This window comes from Mercenaria mercenaria, unplaced genomic scaffold (assembly GCF_021730395.1).
Source record: "Mercenaria mercenaria strain notata unplaced genomic scaffold, MADL_Memer_1 contig_4446, whole genome shotgun sequence".
NCBI lineage: Eukaryota > Metazoa > Mollusca > Bivalvia > Venerida > Veneridae > Mercenaria > Mercenaria mercenaria.
In genome coordinates this window covers 56,698-73,064 of record NW_026462674.1, presented here as the reverse complement: position 1 = coordinate 73,064, position 16,367 = coordinate 56,698, and the positions used below count along the sequence as shown (strand labels likewise).

At 32.5% G+C, this 16,367-nt stretch overlaps 1 protein-coding gene across 1 annotated transcript in view; it reads right to left on the bottom strand.

Annotated features, from left to right (window-relative positions):
- Positions 1-207: 207 nt before the first annotated feature.
- LOC123531045 (chitin synthase chs-2-like) overlaps positions 208-16,367 on the bottom strand; it is a 58,086-nt gene continuing 41,926 nt past the window's right edge. Inside the window, exons 6-14 of the mRNA XM_053535077.1 lie at positions 16,164-16,304; positions 14,954-15,114; positions 13,986-14,135; positions 12,863-13,025; positions 12,319-12,458; positions 12,069-12,144; positions 10,295-10,491; positions 9,733-9,900; positions 208-560 (exon numbers count right to left, since the gene is read on the bottom strand). Of these exons, the coding sequence (XP_053391052.1) occupies positions 327-560; positions 9,733-9,900; positions 10,295-10,491; positions 12,069-12,144; positions 12,319-12,458; positions 12,863-13,025; positions 13,986-14,135; positions 14,954-15,114; positions 16,164-16,304 (1,430 nt within the window). The 3' untranslated portion in view covers positions 208-326. The remainder of the gene's footprint in view (positions 561-9,732; positions 9,901-10,294; positions 10,492-12,068; positions 12,145-12,318; positions 12,459-12,862; positions 13,026-13,985; positions 14,136-14,953; positions 15,115-16,163; positions 16,305-16,367) is intronic.

The following is a 16,367-nucleotide window of genomic DNA, read 5'->3' as shown; positions in this document are numbered from 1 at the left end:
GTTTTAAATAGTTGGCCAAAACTTATATATACTCAATGTTGGTATTAAGGCAGTCTAGTTCTTCACTGTTACTGTCTTATCGGGCACGTTTTAACAAGTCCAACAGATTTTGTCCTACGGCGGACTGTCTCGAATTTCCGTCGATACCAAATGAAATTTAGCCTTAACGAAAATGTTTTATTTTTGCCTCAGATGCCAGTCTAACCCGCCATATCGCAAGTTGATGTTACACTTTAAACTCACACATATTTGTGCCCTTCAAAGTTCTTGTAATTCTCTCCATACAAACATATGAACGTGTAATTTTCTGTTAGCAAAATAATAAGTTATATTTCTTCGTTAATATCAAGTAACTTTAAGATTACTGAAAAAATAATGCGAATACAACTCAAGATTTCAAATACTAAACCTTTGCTCCATTCTTGCAACAGCAACAACATGTTTGCAAGAGTTGAAACAACCCAACGTCTTCTTTGTTTGAAAAATTCATCGAATGACTCTGGACAATGTGTGCTATTCTCAGATGCCGCGCAGTATTCAATACGTCTTCCGGTTTGGACCTTTGTACAAAGGATGTTTTTTACATTATACATTTACTGATATGGTAAATGAAGCTCTTATATTCCTTTTGGAACAAATATTAATTGGTAATCGTGTGGCAAATTGTTACCTATACCGATTTAGAAATATTAATAACTAAACTTTAATATACTTATTGGCTTATACTGAAAGAGAAGAACAACACAAGCGATTTAAAATGAGTGTTAAAGAGGAGACTTAATTGAATATAGATTATAGCTCTACTATTCAAGGAATTGGTAGAGCTATTGGATAAAAAGGATTTAAAATTACCAAGACAACACATTCTTTACTAATTTCGACTTTCATTACTTCGTCGTTGTGTTGTTGTCGGAAAAACAACGTACAATACAAAGCTATTGGTCTCACCTAAGCCTCGGCGTCTGCATCCAAACTTCATACACTGATTCACTGTATTAACTGACACTGCACAGGTATCTCTATTACTTACAAATTTAAGCAACCTTTTTCATCGTTTTTGTATGTAAACTGTAATCTCAGTACACACTGATGGAAAGGATTGAAACTTCTTACACTAGTGTATTGTCATGATGTGACATGCAGTACATTTGTAATTAAGATGCATAACTCTACTATGCACTTTTAAAAAAATGCCCCGTTTTGAATTAGCAGTTTTTGGTTAAGGTTTTTGTATGGAAGCTTATATCTTTTTACCCACTGATGGGAATGAATTGAAACTTCACACAATTGGCGATTGTCAGGAGCTGATATGCGTTGTTCAATAGCCCTGGTTTGCCGTTTTAAAAAAAGTTATGTCTCTTTTTTTACTTTAACATTCATTCAATTGATACGACTGTTGAACAGTCAAGCGTTGCTGTTCTTCGACAGCCCTTGTTTAATAATTAGTGAAACAATTATGCCATCAACTGCATAGTCGTATTGAAAATACTTCAACGCGTTCAGTAAGATTCCGTTAAGTTCTGAACCGGTGTACATTGCTTATCAAGAAAAAGTAAACAAACTGGCACAATCTAATTTAAAGAAACTAGTCTTTGTCTAGACTAAGTACAACAGTAATATCTCGACATTATAACCAACGAAAATTTCCGAAGATGAGCACGATTAATTTGTTACTTGTTTGATATTTGTTTTATTAGATTCAACTAAATTGTTCGAATTCATTTAAGCTTGAATTCACTTGTTTCAGAAATATCCAGTCGGAGTCCCTTACATTTTTTATACAGAACCTTTATTTTCCTACTTGCAAATTTTAAAGGCAAATGAACAAGGTTTCATACCAAACTAATATTTCCAAATATTTATTTTATTCTTGTATGATCTAGACTTTTATCTGCAAGAAAAAATATATTTATGGAGCAAAACATGTGTTTATATTGTGCTCTACATCTTGAAAAGTGCACAGGTCTCAGCAGGAAAGTATATTTGTTTGTATAAAGGGAAGATGATATTTCAAAAAGAAACATAAATCGTAGTGGGTCATTCAGACACATTCTTGTAGATTTTGGTCAAAGTTTATGATTTGGGGCATTTTTTCTATTTTTATTACCTCCCCTTGATGCTCTTCATTAAGGAAATCACAAAGAGCTTATCTAAGTTTACTTCATGGCTTATGCTGAATTCAGATTACTACTCGGATTTTGCAAATGTTTAGTATATTGATACAATGACAGTCAGAGATTTTATGCTAAATGGGCATGTGATGCTTGGATGTGTCCCTTCTAACCAAGTCCACGTTTAAAATTTGCTGAATAGCGACATTGTTTGGGAAAAATACTCTGGCAAAAAAGAGTCAAAGTGTGTATAGACATCAGTCTGACATTCTGTCTGTTTATTTCCATAAGTGAAGTTTGTATCAACTGACTAAAGGATCAGTGTTGAAGGATAACACTACAATGAAAACAGGTGAGTCTCACAATATTTTGTTTTAATATGACATGTAAAAAGTCCAAGCTATACAAGATATGTGCTCACTTCCTTCAACTATTCAACAGATTCAAAGGTCATACAGAGGTTATTTTCTTAAATATTGGACAGACATTTCGTATTATTTTACCAAGATAAAACTTACAGGCATTTTTCCATCATTTTGGGAATACCATGCACCAACAACAGTGGAATTGGGAAAATGCATTCAGAAATTGTCTAATGTGGAAATGTCAAAATTACCAAAATCTATGTAAAGATATTTTTTTTTTGTGTGTAAATTAAGCAACACTATAAATATTGTTGTTATAACCTAAATATAGATATATACAAAATTTCAAAACCATTTTAAAACATCAAACACCCATATAAGGTAACACATTTGGGAATTTCGTATTCAGACTGAGGCAGAAACATACTGTTTTCTTTGGGATTACCTCCTTTTATTGGAGATTGATTTATAATGGAAAAAGCCCTGATTTTAATTGTAAATGACCATTAGAATGCTTTTTATGTTATTTCTAAAAAGCAGATAGCAGATTTCAAAATGTATTATATTTTTGTAAATTTATTTGTTTTGTTTTTCAGCTGTGAGTTGTTTCTCTTGAAAATGACTGCTTGATGATAAAGTTTCAAACAACTATGTTCTGGAGAGGTAATCATAATTTAGTCATTTGCAACAGTGTATGTGTTTGCCAAAGTACCTGCAGAAATATAGACTTACTGAAGTAAAAACTCACTGAATGCTGAAAAATGAAAACATTTAACTGCATCCATTGCTACACATACGTCAGCATGTTTTAATCTGCACATGCCTGTTTTACAAGTACACATTGAATGTAAATGGTTTGTGTCTAAGTTAATGTGTTTTTTATATATATATACACATCAGAGGCCTACATGTATTTAAATAAAGAATAAAGTCCCCCACATGCCCATATTCATACAAGTATGAAATCTTGACCTCTCAGTCTATGATACAAGAATAGCTAGTAGGACTTCATATAACTTAAATTGACATACATTTGTATTGTGACTATAAATATTGATAAGTTTTAAAATTTTAGAATATACCCTTTTTCAGAAAAGGACCCTCTGCACATATATGAGAAACAGATTTTACTTTTAAAGTGGCCCATATAATGTTGAAAAGGATAAAATCCTGTATCTGTCAAAATGTAACAACAGTAACAACCATTTTAGTTTGATTTGTGTTTATTCCAGACTGATTCTTCAAAGAATGAATGATCATCATCATGCTTATATTGGAATAAAAGGAAGGAAGGTACTACATTTTATTTATAGTTTGTCTTAGTGTCTGATCAGGTCTGATTTCAGATCTCTATAAATGCTTGATGGAATGTTATATTTTTGACAGAATATTAATGAACTTTGTTTAGAATTTCATGTATCTTAAATTTAATCAAAGTGTAGCAAAGTCAAAAGTATTTAATGTATTTCATACAATTGTTCCTTTTAAAATCATTTCAAGGAGGGGGAAGTCTATGTGATAAATTATTTCCATGAAAAGAATAAAGGAGAGATGTATATATTATACATTGTCTTATACAAAATTTATTAAATGACTGAAATAGTGTATGTAATTTTTTTTTCATGTACAAATTTGTGAGAAAAAAACTCCAGCTGGCTTGTAGAAGATAAGTAGTTCTACCCAGTAACATGATGTCACAAATATTTTAACTGGAGAGCCCATCCCCATCCCATCACCACCCATAGTCAAATGAAAGACATACAGATTGTTATTCTCTCACATCTCTATTTTTCACTGACAGCTACAGTCAGGGTAAAAGTAAATGCAGTCAGATGTCCTCTGATATCATCTTAAGAGCCAGCCTTCTCAAGATTCTGTATCAAAAAACAATAACAAGGACTACTAAAAAGACATTTTAAAACTTGCAAATGTGCAGTCTGTGACATAACTGTCTGATCAAGGTAGTTCAGTGTTGACAGGATGTCATTTCATCTCTATAGTAGTGGACACAAGTTTGAACTGCAGTATGATATTGTGAAGGCAAAATGTTTATGAAAATAGTGTGTGTGTGTGTTTCCCAAATAGAGAGGCTGAAAGTGGGGAATCATCAATTGGTGTTTTTGAAATAAGTTATGGACATCTGAATAGTAAAGATCTGCCCCTTTTTAGGATTGCCACAAACCAAAATAATGATTGGTGCCTTTGACATAAATAGAAGAACTCATACTAGACACATGGAGATGGAATTACAAGAATGTATATTGTTTGCATTAATGTTTCTTTTTCAGATTTATGGGGGAAAAAATAGAATGTCATTTCTTAAAAATGTTGATAGTTGTTTAACTAAAGGCCCTTTAATTGAACAAATCTTTATTCTTGACTTTATATTAAACTAAAAAAAATCTGATACTGTTTGATTACTTTTGCATGTCTAACATTAAATTTGTTATTATCTTAAATTTGATAAAATTTAATGTATTTTGAAAAAGATGCACTTGAACATATCTAAATGGAATAAACACATGACAGTCTTTGAATATCTGTAAAAAAGCACATGTTTTGCAGGTCTCATCAGGTTTGGTTACCAATTTACAGCATAATTATACAAGAAGGCGTATTACTCAAACATATGCAGATCTAATTGTATATTTTCTACCATAGATAATTTTATTTCATATAGATCTTTTAAATCTTTAAAAAATACTGAGAAAATATAGCAAAACAATGGCTGAATTAGTATACTTGATTTTGTGAGACTGTTGAAATATTACAATTCTTTTTCCCTTTTAAGCATGTATCATAAAATCATATTTACTGATGAAATTTATTTTTAGCTCACCTGTCACAAAGTGACAAGGTGAGCTTTTGTAATTGCGTGGCGTCCGTCGTCCGTGCGTGCGTCCGTCCGTAAACTTTTGCTTGTGACCATTCTAGAGGTCACATTTTTCATTAGATCTTCATGAAAGTTAGCCAGAATGTACACCTTGTTGATATCTAGATCACTTGCCAACAGAAACTAGGTCGGGAGGTCAAATAATAGAAAAACCTTGTGACCTCTCTAGAGGCCATATTTTTCATGGGATCTGCATGAATGTTGGTCTGAATGTTTATCTTGATGATATCTAGGTCAGGTTTGAAACTGAGTCAGCTGCGGTCAAAAACTAGCTCAGTAGGTCTAAAAATAGAAAAACCTTGTGACCTCTCTATGGCCCATAATTTTAAATGGATCTTTATGAAAATTAGCCAGAATGTTCACCTTGATGATATCTAGGTCAAGTTTGAAACTGGGTTACGTGCTGAGAGAAAAACTAGGTCAAATAATAAAAAAACCTTGTGACCACTCTAGACGCCATATTTTTCAATAGATCTTCAAGACAATTGGTCTGAATGTTCATCTTGATGATATCTAGATAAAGTGTGAAACTGGGTCACGTGTGGTCAAAACTAGGTCAGTAGGTATAAAAAAAGAAAAACCTTGTGACCTCTCTAGAAGCCATACTCTTCATGAGATCTCCATGAAAATTGGTGAGAATGTTCACCTTAATGATATCTAGGTCAAGTTCAAAACTGGGTCTTTTGCCTTCAAAAACTAGGACATTAGGTCAGATAAGAGAAAAATCTTGTGACTTCTCTAGAGGCCACATTTTTCAATGGATCATCATAAAAATTGGGTCATGTGGGGACTGGTGAGCGATTCAGGACCATCATGGTCCTCTTGTTTAAGAATGCTACAATGCAGATTTTAATGAAAATTCATACATTTGTAAAGTTATATATATTGTGTTAGGTAATAACTTAAGTCCTATATACTAACTGGCCAATGATTAAAGAGAACATCTGAGTTTCTAGCTGACTTACTTACTAATTTAAGACCTCATTCATGTAACAACATCTATTAATCGTCAGTAATCCAGTAAAATTGTCATCTGTAAAACAGGTTTAATTTTAAGATATACAAGGCATATAACATTCTGTTTTACCAGTATGTATTTACTTTAATAAATAAAGCAGATTTAGTTTTTTGTATTTTGATAAATTTTGGAAAAAGCATCAGGAGATTTTTCTGCAACTGCAGTTTGTACTAACTAAGTATTTACTGGCACTGGAATGTGCATGATCAGGGTTTTTCTGAATAAACTTAGTAAAGTCTTAAATCTACATTATATAAAGCTATTTGTAAAAAGTCTAGCCATTGTCTTGAGAGTTTGAAAGAATTAAATACATTTGAGCCGCATCATGAGAAAACCAACATAGTGGCTTTGCGATCAGTACAGATCCAGAGCAGCCCGCACAGTACGGTCAGGATCCATCCTGTTCGCTTTCAAAGCATATTGCAATTAGAGAAACTGTTAGTGAACAGCATGGATCCTGACCAGGCTGCACTGATGAACAGGCTGGTATGGATCCATTCTGGTCGCAAACGCACTATGTTGGTTCTCTCATGGCGTGGCTCATTTAAAGTTGTATCTAGCAAAATATTGACTGAACTGTTCTGTAGACAATTTGATTTAATTTGATTGTTAAAGGAAGAATGTGCATCATGACTGTTATAACATGAACATACTGTATTATTTTTAAATATCATGATATTTTTCTGTCTTTGATTACACTGTTATTTGTTCATAATTTTGAATTGTATTTAAAATGTATATATTAAATCAAATGGCGAAGTAGACATGATTTTGCTTTTACTACTATTTGTTTCCCTGGTAACAAAATGATTTCCAAAGGTGAAAGGACACTGTTTTTACACAAACACACATAGATATTTTTTATGCCGATTCTTCTCCTTAAATTCCTCGATTTCTCTCTAAATCCTGTGGAGGGAGAAGTCATTTCTCCCTAAAATTTTGACGTAGGATGATCCTTGATTTTAATGCAAAAATAATGTCGTAACCATGGCAACTTGAAAAAAATTGGACAGTCATGATTAGTAACCATACACTACTTTAAAGACCAGTGTCAGTTGGTTATGAGTATTTCCAACTGCTTTGAAACTCAAAATTAGTTTACCCAAAAGAAAAAAAAGTGCATATAATGTAGTAGAGAATTGACCTTGTGACAATGCTATAAGTTTCATAGATCGTGATTATGGTTGTATCCTTCTTAATTCTGCCCAGAATGTGCTTCAGGTGCGTTAGATGCATTGACAGTTTGCACATGAACTTTTTCTCGTTTCATAGAATACAAAATTGATACAGAAAGTGCTTTAAAAAGGTCTGAATTATAGTTTTCAAGTACGTTGCCATGGTAACGGAACATTCTTTTTAATTTCTAGACAAAGTGTTAGACAGTATAACTTTGTAAAATAATTTTACATGAAATACTTATGTTTTGCTACAATTCTGTATCTGGCAATGTAATATTATTTCAGGTTATTCTGTAATTTAGGCATAAATGAGTTTGCTGAAAACTAATTATTTGTCAATTTTCAAATTTCTGTAAAAAGCTCAAATATGAATGACCCACTAAAATTCCTCCTTAAATTAAAATGGGTATCATAGCTGTGCTGAATCCATACAAGTATTATATTCAGATGCGTGCACATTTTTTCCTATTAGAAGTTGAAAAATATACATGCAGACCAATTTTTAAAGATAATGTAAAATCTTAAAAGGTGGTATTTATAAAATTGTTTCTTCTTAAACTGTGAAAATATTGAAAGACAATATTTGTTTTCAATAATTACTTCAGGTATGTATTTCAGGCAAAAAGGAAAATTAGTGCTCTATTACAGACATAGAGACCACTATGTGTAAAGAAAATTGCAATATTTTAGTAAAATTTGACTCTCAGAAATTGCCATTTTTCGCAAAAAGTATAATGTTCCCGTTCCCGTTTCCATGGTAACCAGAACTGATTCATATATTTTCACCCTTGATTCTTCATATATGGCTTGAATACTAAAAAGGGTGCAAATATGAAGTAATTCTGAGACCATGAGTTTACAGAGAATTGGTATCTTAGTACCACGTTTACATTAATTGAGTTTGTATACCCATTTTTATTCCTCATTTCCGCTATTGGTATATACCAATACCCTAAGCAAAGCCTTGAAATATCTGATGGTTGCGGGTTTTTAGTAGATTTTTTTTTCTGTTTTAAATGCCAGTCTATGAATATACATGAATGAGGAACAAACCCAAATTCAATGTGTCTCATATCTAAGATGAACTCTGCTTGACCTCGCATGTGATGTATCCATGGGCTGGAATACCTTATCATTGATAGATCTTATATAATCTAAATGGTCAATGTGAGTGAATACAGGTTGAATAAGAACTGCTTATTCATTGATAATTCATCCGCATTGTTCATGAATGGGACTACTTTGTGTAGCACATGAACATCCTTTGGATGTGATTTGGAATAAAATATAGATGCTGTGATTGTCAGAAATACACTTTAACTTTGGTAGCGGGATCAACCCGCAACCAAAAATGGGAAACGTTGTAATTGAATCGTATAATATCAAATTTTGTGCATACAAATTTAAAACTTAGTACATGAAGGTCATACACTGCAAACAAACTAAACAAAACAAAATCAGTTTCTAAGTCAAACAGAAACGGTAATTTAAATAAAGTTTGCAAACATCATGGTTCTTGAAAGATACTTTTGTGGCTGTTTGCATCGAAATACTTCTTTCATAACTGCGAAAACAATCTCTACGAATAAAAAATGGAAAACGCTCTATCGCTTTCGGTTTAAAAAAAAATGTTTTGAAAAGTAAGAATACAACAATTTTTTTAATCAATAATTCTTTGATGTTTGATGATTCTAGCTAAATGCTTTGGAATTATAACCAATTTCATCTTTTTAAACAAAGCAAAACAATAAAATCTATGCTTTTACTTTAATAGTCCATGGGACTAATACTTCATGTGAGCAAAGACAATGTACTAATTAATAATTATGTGAATTCATGTGAGCAAAGACCATGTACTAATTAATAGTTATGTGAGGTTTTGTGGTTCTAGCTGAATGACTTTTAGAATTATGTGCATTGATAATCGCGGACGGTTATATGCACGGACGCACGCACAGCCGGGCGGGAATCGCCAAATAATATTCCTACGCGTCTGGTGGGAAAAATTAAACACATCTGATGAAAAGACAGTCAAAGTTGACATTAACTTACTACCTTACTTTTTTCTTACTATATATATATATATATATATATATCTATATATCTATATATATCTATATATCTATATATATATATATATATATATATATATATAAGCTGTCTATACCATTAGTGTACAAAGCCATCTATCTTCTCCCATATCCTTTGTAAGAAAGTCAAATGCATGCTCTACATCTGATGCGTAGGCAGGTAGAATTTCCCGTAATGCTTTACATCTATACACGCTAAAACATCCAGGCGAACAAAGAACCGAGCCAATTACATGTTCAGCAGCCTAAAACAGGTTCAGTCAAGTTTGCACTGATTTCCCAATTTTGCCGAAAGTTCGACATCAAATTATACACATAAAACTACACACGTGCACTTTTTATATCAATTTCAGCTTGAATAATGGTCATAATATATAGCAGTACTTGCCTTGGATATTTAAAATCATAGTCAAATTATTCTGAGAATCGTGTTTCCGGTACCGTCCGTGATAAAGCGCATCATAATGTGGTAAACAGTGTACCTAAAATTCTATTGCCTGTACTGTTTTAATACATGTTTAGAAGAAAACATTCTTATACACTGTACTCAATAAACATGTAAATACACGGACAGCTAACAGACATACACGCTTTTATCTTTCTTTTGATGAAATGAAACTATACTCAAAATAAAATAACCTTTTGAAACCAATGACCAATGGCGTACTCAAAGGCTTGATACCAAACGATTGGACCATGCCCTAGAGGATAGGTCCTTGCACAAACTGCACCAACTGTGTCGTCACGTGCCATCAAATCAAGAAGGTATGCGATGGAATCCGGTGTAAACTTTACATCAGCGTCCGTTGTTAGGATGAATACGTCTTCGTCAGTTGCTATAACAAAATTAGGTTCATTATTATTGCATATAAAAAAGTTAGTTTCATATCATCGCATATATAACAAAATCAGTGTGATAATTATTGCATATATAACAAAGTTAGTTTCATAATCTTCGCATATAACAAAGTTAGTTTCATAATTACTAGTATTGCATATCGATAACACACGACATTTTGATTGAAAATTACATCAATAGTCAACAAACTATATACAGGCTGAACAAAAAAACTACCGGTCATCAATAATCCAGCCAAGTAGCTTCCTTACAGAAAGAATTTTACATCCAAGCAAGGTTAGTCAGAAGTTGTTAGAAGACATTGACCTTAACCACTCGGCAACAGAGGTCCCTTGTTAAACAAGAACTGTCCGTAAGACAGCGCGTGATTTTTCTCAGTGCTTGACTCTGAATTTGAGCTTTGCCAGTAAAAAAAAAATCCAAGTTAAAAAGGGGCATAACTCTGTTCAAATTCAAATTATAGTTATGAGAATTGTGTCTCCAGGTGTAGACTTTGATAGTAAATAAATATTTTGAGTTTCAAGTCAAAAGCTTTGATAGTAACAGAGATAATTGATTTTATCAAAAAATTTAACAAAAAAATCTAAGTTAAAAGGGGCATAATTCTGTCAAAATTCAATCAGAGTTATGGGGATTGTTTCTCCTGGTGTACACTTTGATGGTAAATAAGTATTTTAAGTTTCAAGTCAAAAGCTTTGATAGTAACAGAGATATTTGACATTATAAAAAACTTTAACTAAAAATTCTAAGTTATAAAGGGGCATAATTCTGTCCAAATTTAAACCAGAGTTATAAGAATTGTGTCTCCTGGTATAGATTTTGATAGTAAATAACTTTTTTGTGTTTCAAGTCAAAAGCTTTAATAGAAACAGAGATATTTGACTTTATCAAAAAATTTAACAAAATTTATAAGTTAAAAAGGGGCATAATTCTGTCAAAATTCAATCAAGTGTTATGGGGATTGTTTCTCCTGGTGTACACTTTGATGGTAGATAAGTAATTTTAAGTTTCAAGTCAAAAGCTTTGATAGTAACAGAGATATTTGACTTTATCAAAAACTTTAACCAAAAATTCTTAGCTAAAAACGGGCATAATTCTGTCAAAATTCAAATCAGAGTTATGGGGATTATTTCTCCTGGTGTAGACTTTGATAGTAAATAACTATTTTAAGTTTCAATTCAATAGCTTTGATAGTAACAGAGATATTTTACTTTATCAAAAGCTTTAACCAACGGCGACGCCGACGCCGACGCCGGCACCGACGCCGACGGCGACGCTAGGGCGAGTGCAATAGCTCTACATTTTCTTCGAAAAGTCGGGCTAAAAACGTATACTATTTGTTGCCTACGAAATAACATGTAGAAAAGAAGGACAATTATCAAAGAGGAACAATTATATTAAAATTTTTAAGCTTCATGTACACAGAGAATGCTAATTAGATATTTACTGTATCATCATTGCGAACATTTGTAGCTGAATTTGACATATGGTTTTCTTTTATTTTGTCTCATGCTATTGTTTCGAATTAATCACAATAAAAATATTGCTGTTTACCTTTTAGCTCCTTTAGAAGTACATCTAATACATAAGACATATACATCACTTGACTCCATCTTTTTTTGTTTTTTACCTATCCAAAATGAAAGGGTTTTATATATCAAAATATACATATAACGTCCACATGCGGCCTTTATAAATGACAAAAAAACGTAATGCTACGAGAAGTAATATTTACAAAATGTTTTCGTAAATTTACACTGCAGTTACATGTAAAAGATTGCAAGATTGTAACATAGATACTTACCTTCGTGTTGTCTTTCAAGTGAATGGTCAGATCCATTTTATTTTCATCATTTTTTACGTTGTCTTTATAGAGAGTCCATTTCAGAGACTTCCCATATGGTGTCTCAGTCTTGGTACACTCAGCATTGTTAACACGAACTCCTAGAAGCAAAATCAAAAACCCGAATATGTTTCTTTGTAGGAACGGACGTATGCTTAATTAAGATACAAGCACTTTACCAGTTTTAAGAAGCATGTAATGGCAGTTTAGAAAGAATTAAGACCTAAATCAGCTCCTTTTTAACAAATGTTACATCTACAGTGACAGACATATTCCATATGGGATCTATATTTTAAAGAGTAAGGTTTCAGCATGTATAAACTTAGAAGAATATATATAAAGATATATAATTTCAATAAGAGATAATGTATATTCAGATCTATTTATCATTCTGTTAAGTGTTGTTTTGTTTAAAATGAAACACATCTTCTTATACGACTGTAATGAAAATGCACCGTTTGAATATTGAAAGTTTTTTTCAAAAAACATATACATATTAAGCTACCCAAAACATCTTCTACAAGATATAACAGCTGTAAGGCATATTCTGTCGGCTCATTACACTTTACGGCATCGTCAAATATTATATGGGACTCAAAATGTTTCTCCTTTTTGGTTTGTACAACACTGCGTATTGATTCAAGGAGTTGTTTCATTTCGTGTGCATCCTGAAACGTAAACGTTGAATAGGATATGTATTTTTGTAGTTAATAAGGTGTGTTAGAGCGTGTTGTCATTCAAAAACTTCAATGAACGTCATCCATACAAATTACCAACCCACTCATGCAAGATTTCCGTTATCACAAACTTTGTCTTGGGACTAATTCTAATGATCTTTGAAAAATCCAGTATCGGCATAATTTGTGGCCTTCCGTTTCGATTTGATTTTCCTTAATATGCTAAATCAAATTTGTCATATCCATTGTATGATTAATGTATCTTTTGTCCTAACTATGATTAAAAACGAAATTTCCAACTGTATTTGGGAAATAACTAAAACGTTTAATTATAACCCGACCATTTTTGGACACACCGCGTGTTAAGTGATCACCTTTCACATTAGGACCCTTCACTTTTCTCTACGACTGTATGAAGCTCATTCGTCGCCGTTCGCGTCCGTGTCTGCGTCGTAGTTTATGTTGGTGTCCAGATTTGGTCAAATTGTTGTTTGAAAGCTAATATCTCAGTACCCGCTAATGGCAGTAGATTGAAATTTCATTCCAGAAAAAAAAATCATGACAACAAAATTATGTAAAGGGCATATTAGAATCGAAATAATGAATAGCAAAATCGTGTTTTACCTAAACTAATAGCTCAAAATCGGTTATGAGCCGCTAGAATAACTCACTCCATGCCCTTTCGAAATTAACCTGCTGACGTATAACCTCTTTCCGTTTATTAATGACGTTAAAACACTGTTTTTTCTATACATCTTTTTCTTAAATAGAACAAACTGTGCACACTAGTTATGATTTTCAGTATTTAGTGCCTATTTCCAAACATAATAATTGTTTCTTATATAACTTTATTCTAACCTCTGCACGAGTGTTCTTATAAATCAACTGTGAAACAAATTTCATGTCTGGAATTAGTTTGATTTTCATTCATTACTTTCTCGTTATAGTTACCTCTCTGTACATCGTTGTGCAAATAATGACTTTAGCATGATTTGTTTTTATCACTCTCTTGTGATACTCTTTGTCACCAAACTCGCTCCTTCTTATCAACATAAGCCATTGTTCAAGTAATGCTGGTGTATAAACTGGCAGCCAAAACAACTAAGCAGAAAGGAAAAAGGCATTTGATTAACAAAAGTAATAAATATTTCTATGATTTAAATTTCCTTTCAGTCAATATGAAATTAAGGAATAGGGAATGATATTCAGACGGATACAATTTTATATCGCTTTTAACTGCAATATCTTCAACAATAAATTTACTATATCATAATTATTGCTTTGTTAGCATGTATATAGAGGATATTCATATATTTCACAATAATGCCACATTTTCATCAAGGCAAAGGGAGACAACCAATATTGTTTTCGACGCAATAGTTACAGGTCACTTGCTTATCAGCGGAACATAATATAGGTAGGGCAGCAGTGAACAAATTGTATCTATTCTATATCAAAGTATCACTTTTCTGAGATACATAGCTAGGCCATTTTAAAATAGAACAGCTGTATGTTCATGAATGACTCATAAACCTCAAAAATTGCTAAGAAAATTTATTGAAAAAATGTTGTTGTTTTTTACTTTGACATTTGAGGTGCGCACTTTTCATGTTTTTGCTAACCTGACCTACGTTCCTTAAAATGATTTTAACCAAACAATAGAATTACAACAAACTTCTGATAAAAATAAAACACTTTTGTAAGAACGCTCTTTAAATTTTGTAAAAAATAACAGTTGTTTTTATTGTTGCTGAAAGAATCTAGACTTGAATCAGATAAATTTGATTACGTCGTGTGCCAATGTATCAGTTTTAGATATTTTGCAAAATTTGTTTTTAACAAACTTCTCCTTACTTTTATCTCATCACATAATATATTTTGGTTGAAATATGTCGTCTAAACAGTATATATTTACATACTTGTTCAGCCTTCAGCTTGATCAGTGAACCATTCTCCCAGATTTGACGTAAAGAGAACATCACTTGTGCTATCAAAAGGCAGCTTCCAGCAACAATAAGGACCACTTGCTCATCTAAGCTGCTCTGGGTACTGCATATAGGATAATGCGTACCGTTTGTCCCTAAAAGGTTACATGACGTAATTGACATAACTTATCTTGTGAAAATAACTGTTTCATTAAATATTTTGTTTGCAAACCTTAACATTGTTTTTACATATGTTTCATCAAATTAATGGTAAAAAAATATACAGCTTTGGTATTTTGAAGACTGTCATTTATGACTCAATTAAGATAAGTTGACCATGATGGTCACAGATCACTCACTTACTTTCTTGAACAGGTTTGATATATGGTTATATAAGAAAAATGTCTCTGAAACTATAAATAGTCCAGTTGATCTGGCCAAGAACACGCCCCACCCCCTGCTCCCCTGCCAATACCCCGTCCAGTCGTACGGCAATGTATTGACGAATCTTCGTAGAAGGTCATACAAGGTCCATCCGTATGAAAATATTCGAAACCGGGCAAGCAATTTCATACATGTACAAGAATCTTTAAAGGTTCGAACATACCTGATAGGAAAACATGACCACACTCCTGGACTTACACACAAATCATTTACAATTCAGAAAAAATGAACAATTTTCAGAGAGGGTCACCAAATGAACATTAATGTACAATTATTATAAATTTGGGTCTGCTGTTTCTGACAAGGAAATGTCTGAAAATTACTAAATATATATTCCCAAATACATGTAGGAAACCTCTTGCGGCCATTTTGTTCCGGATCGAAATAAAGTGAACATTTTTTTTTAGGTTTAAGGTCACATAAGAACCATTTATATGCCATTATTTTAAAATCGAGCCAGCAGTTTCACGCGTGTATATTTTTAAGCTTCTACTATATACATATTTGGAAAGTGCTATCCTTGAAACAAGAGACGATATCCAGTGTGTGCCACTTTATCATTGTGAAATTTCCAGTGGTTTTGCTTTAACAATTTTCCATCAAGGCTAAACGTTCTTTACGCATCAGCAAGCTTGTTTTGACATCATGCAATCCAGGGTTAGAGGAAGACCAAAGCATTGCTTTAAACTGTTTATATTCATGTCTAAGCTGATACATGTACTAGTATTATTAAAAGGTGGTAACACTCAAATATACTTACTATTAGTATTCAACAGCAATGCTTCGCATGTTTCTGGTACTGTTAAAAGTACCAATGACGGAATCATAGTTGATACCAAGGGTAAGGCAAATGCTCCAATTTGCATACAAGTCGAGCAAGCTATATACCCGATATAATAGCCTATACAAGGAAAAACATATCAGACACGCATTATCTTTTTTGCATATAAAATATGTGAACCGT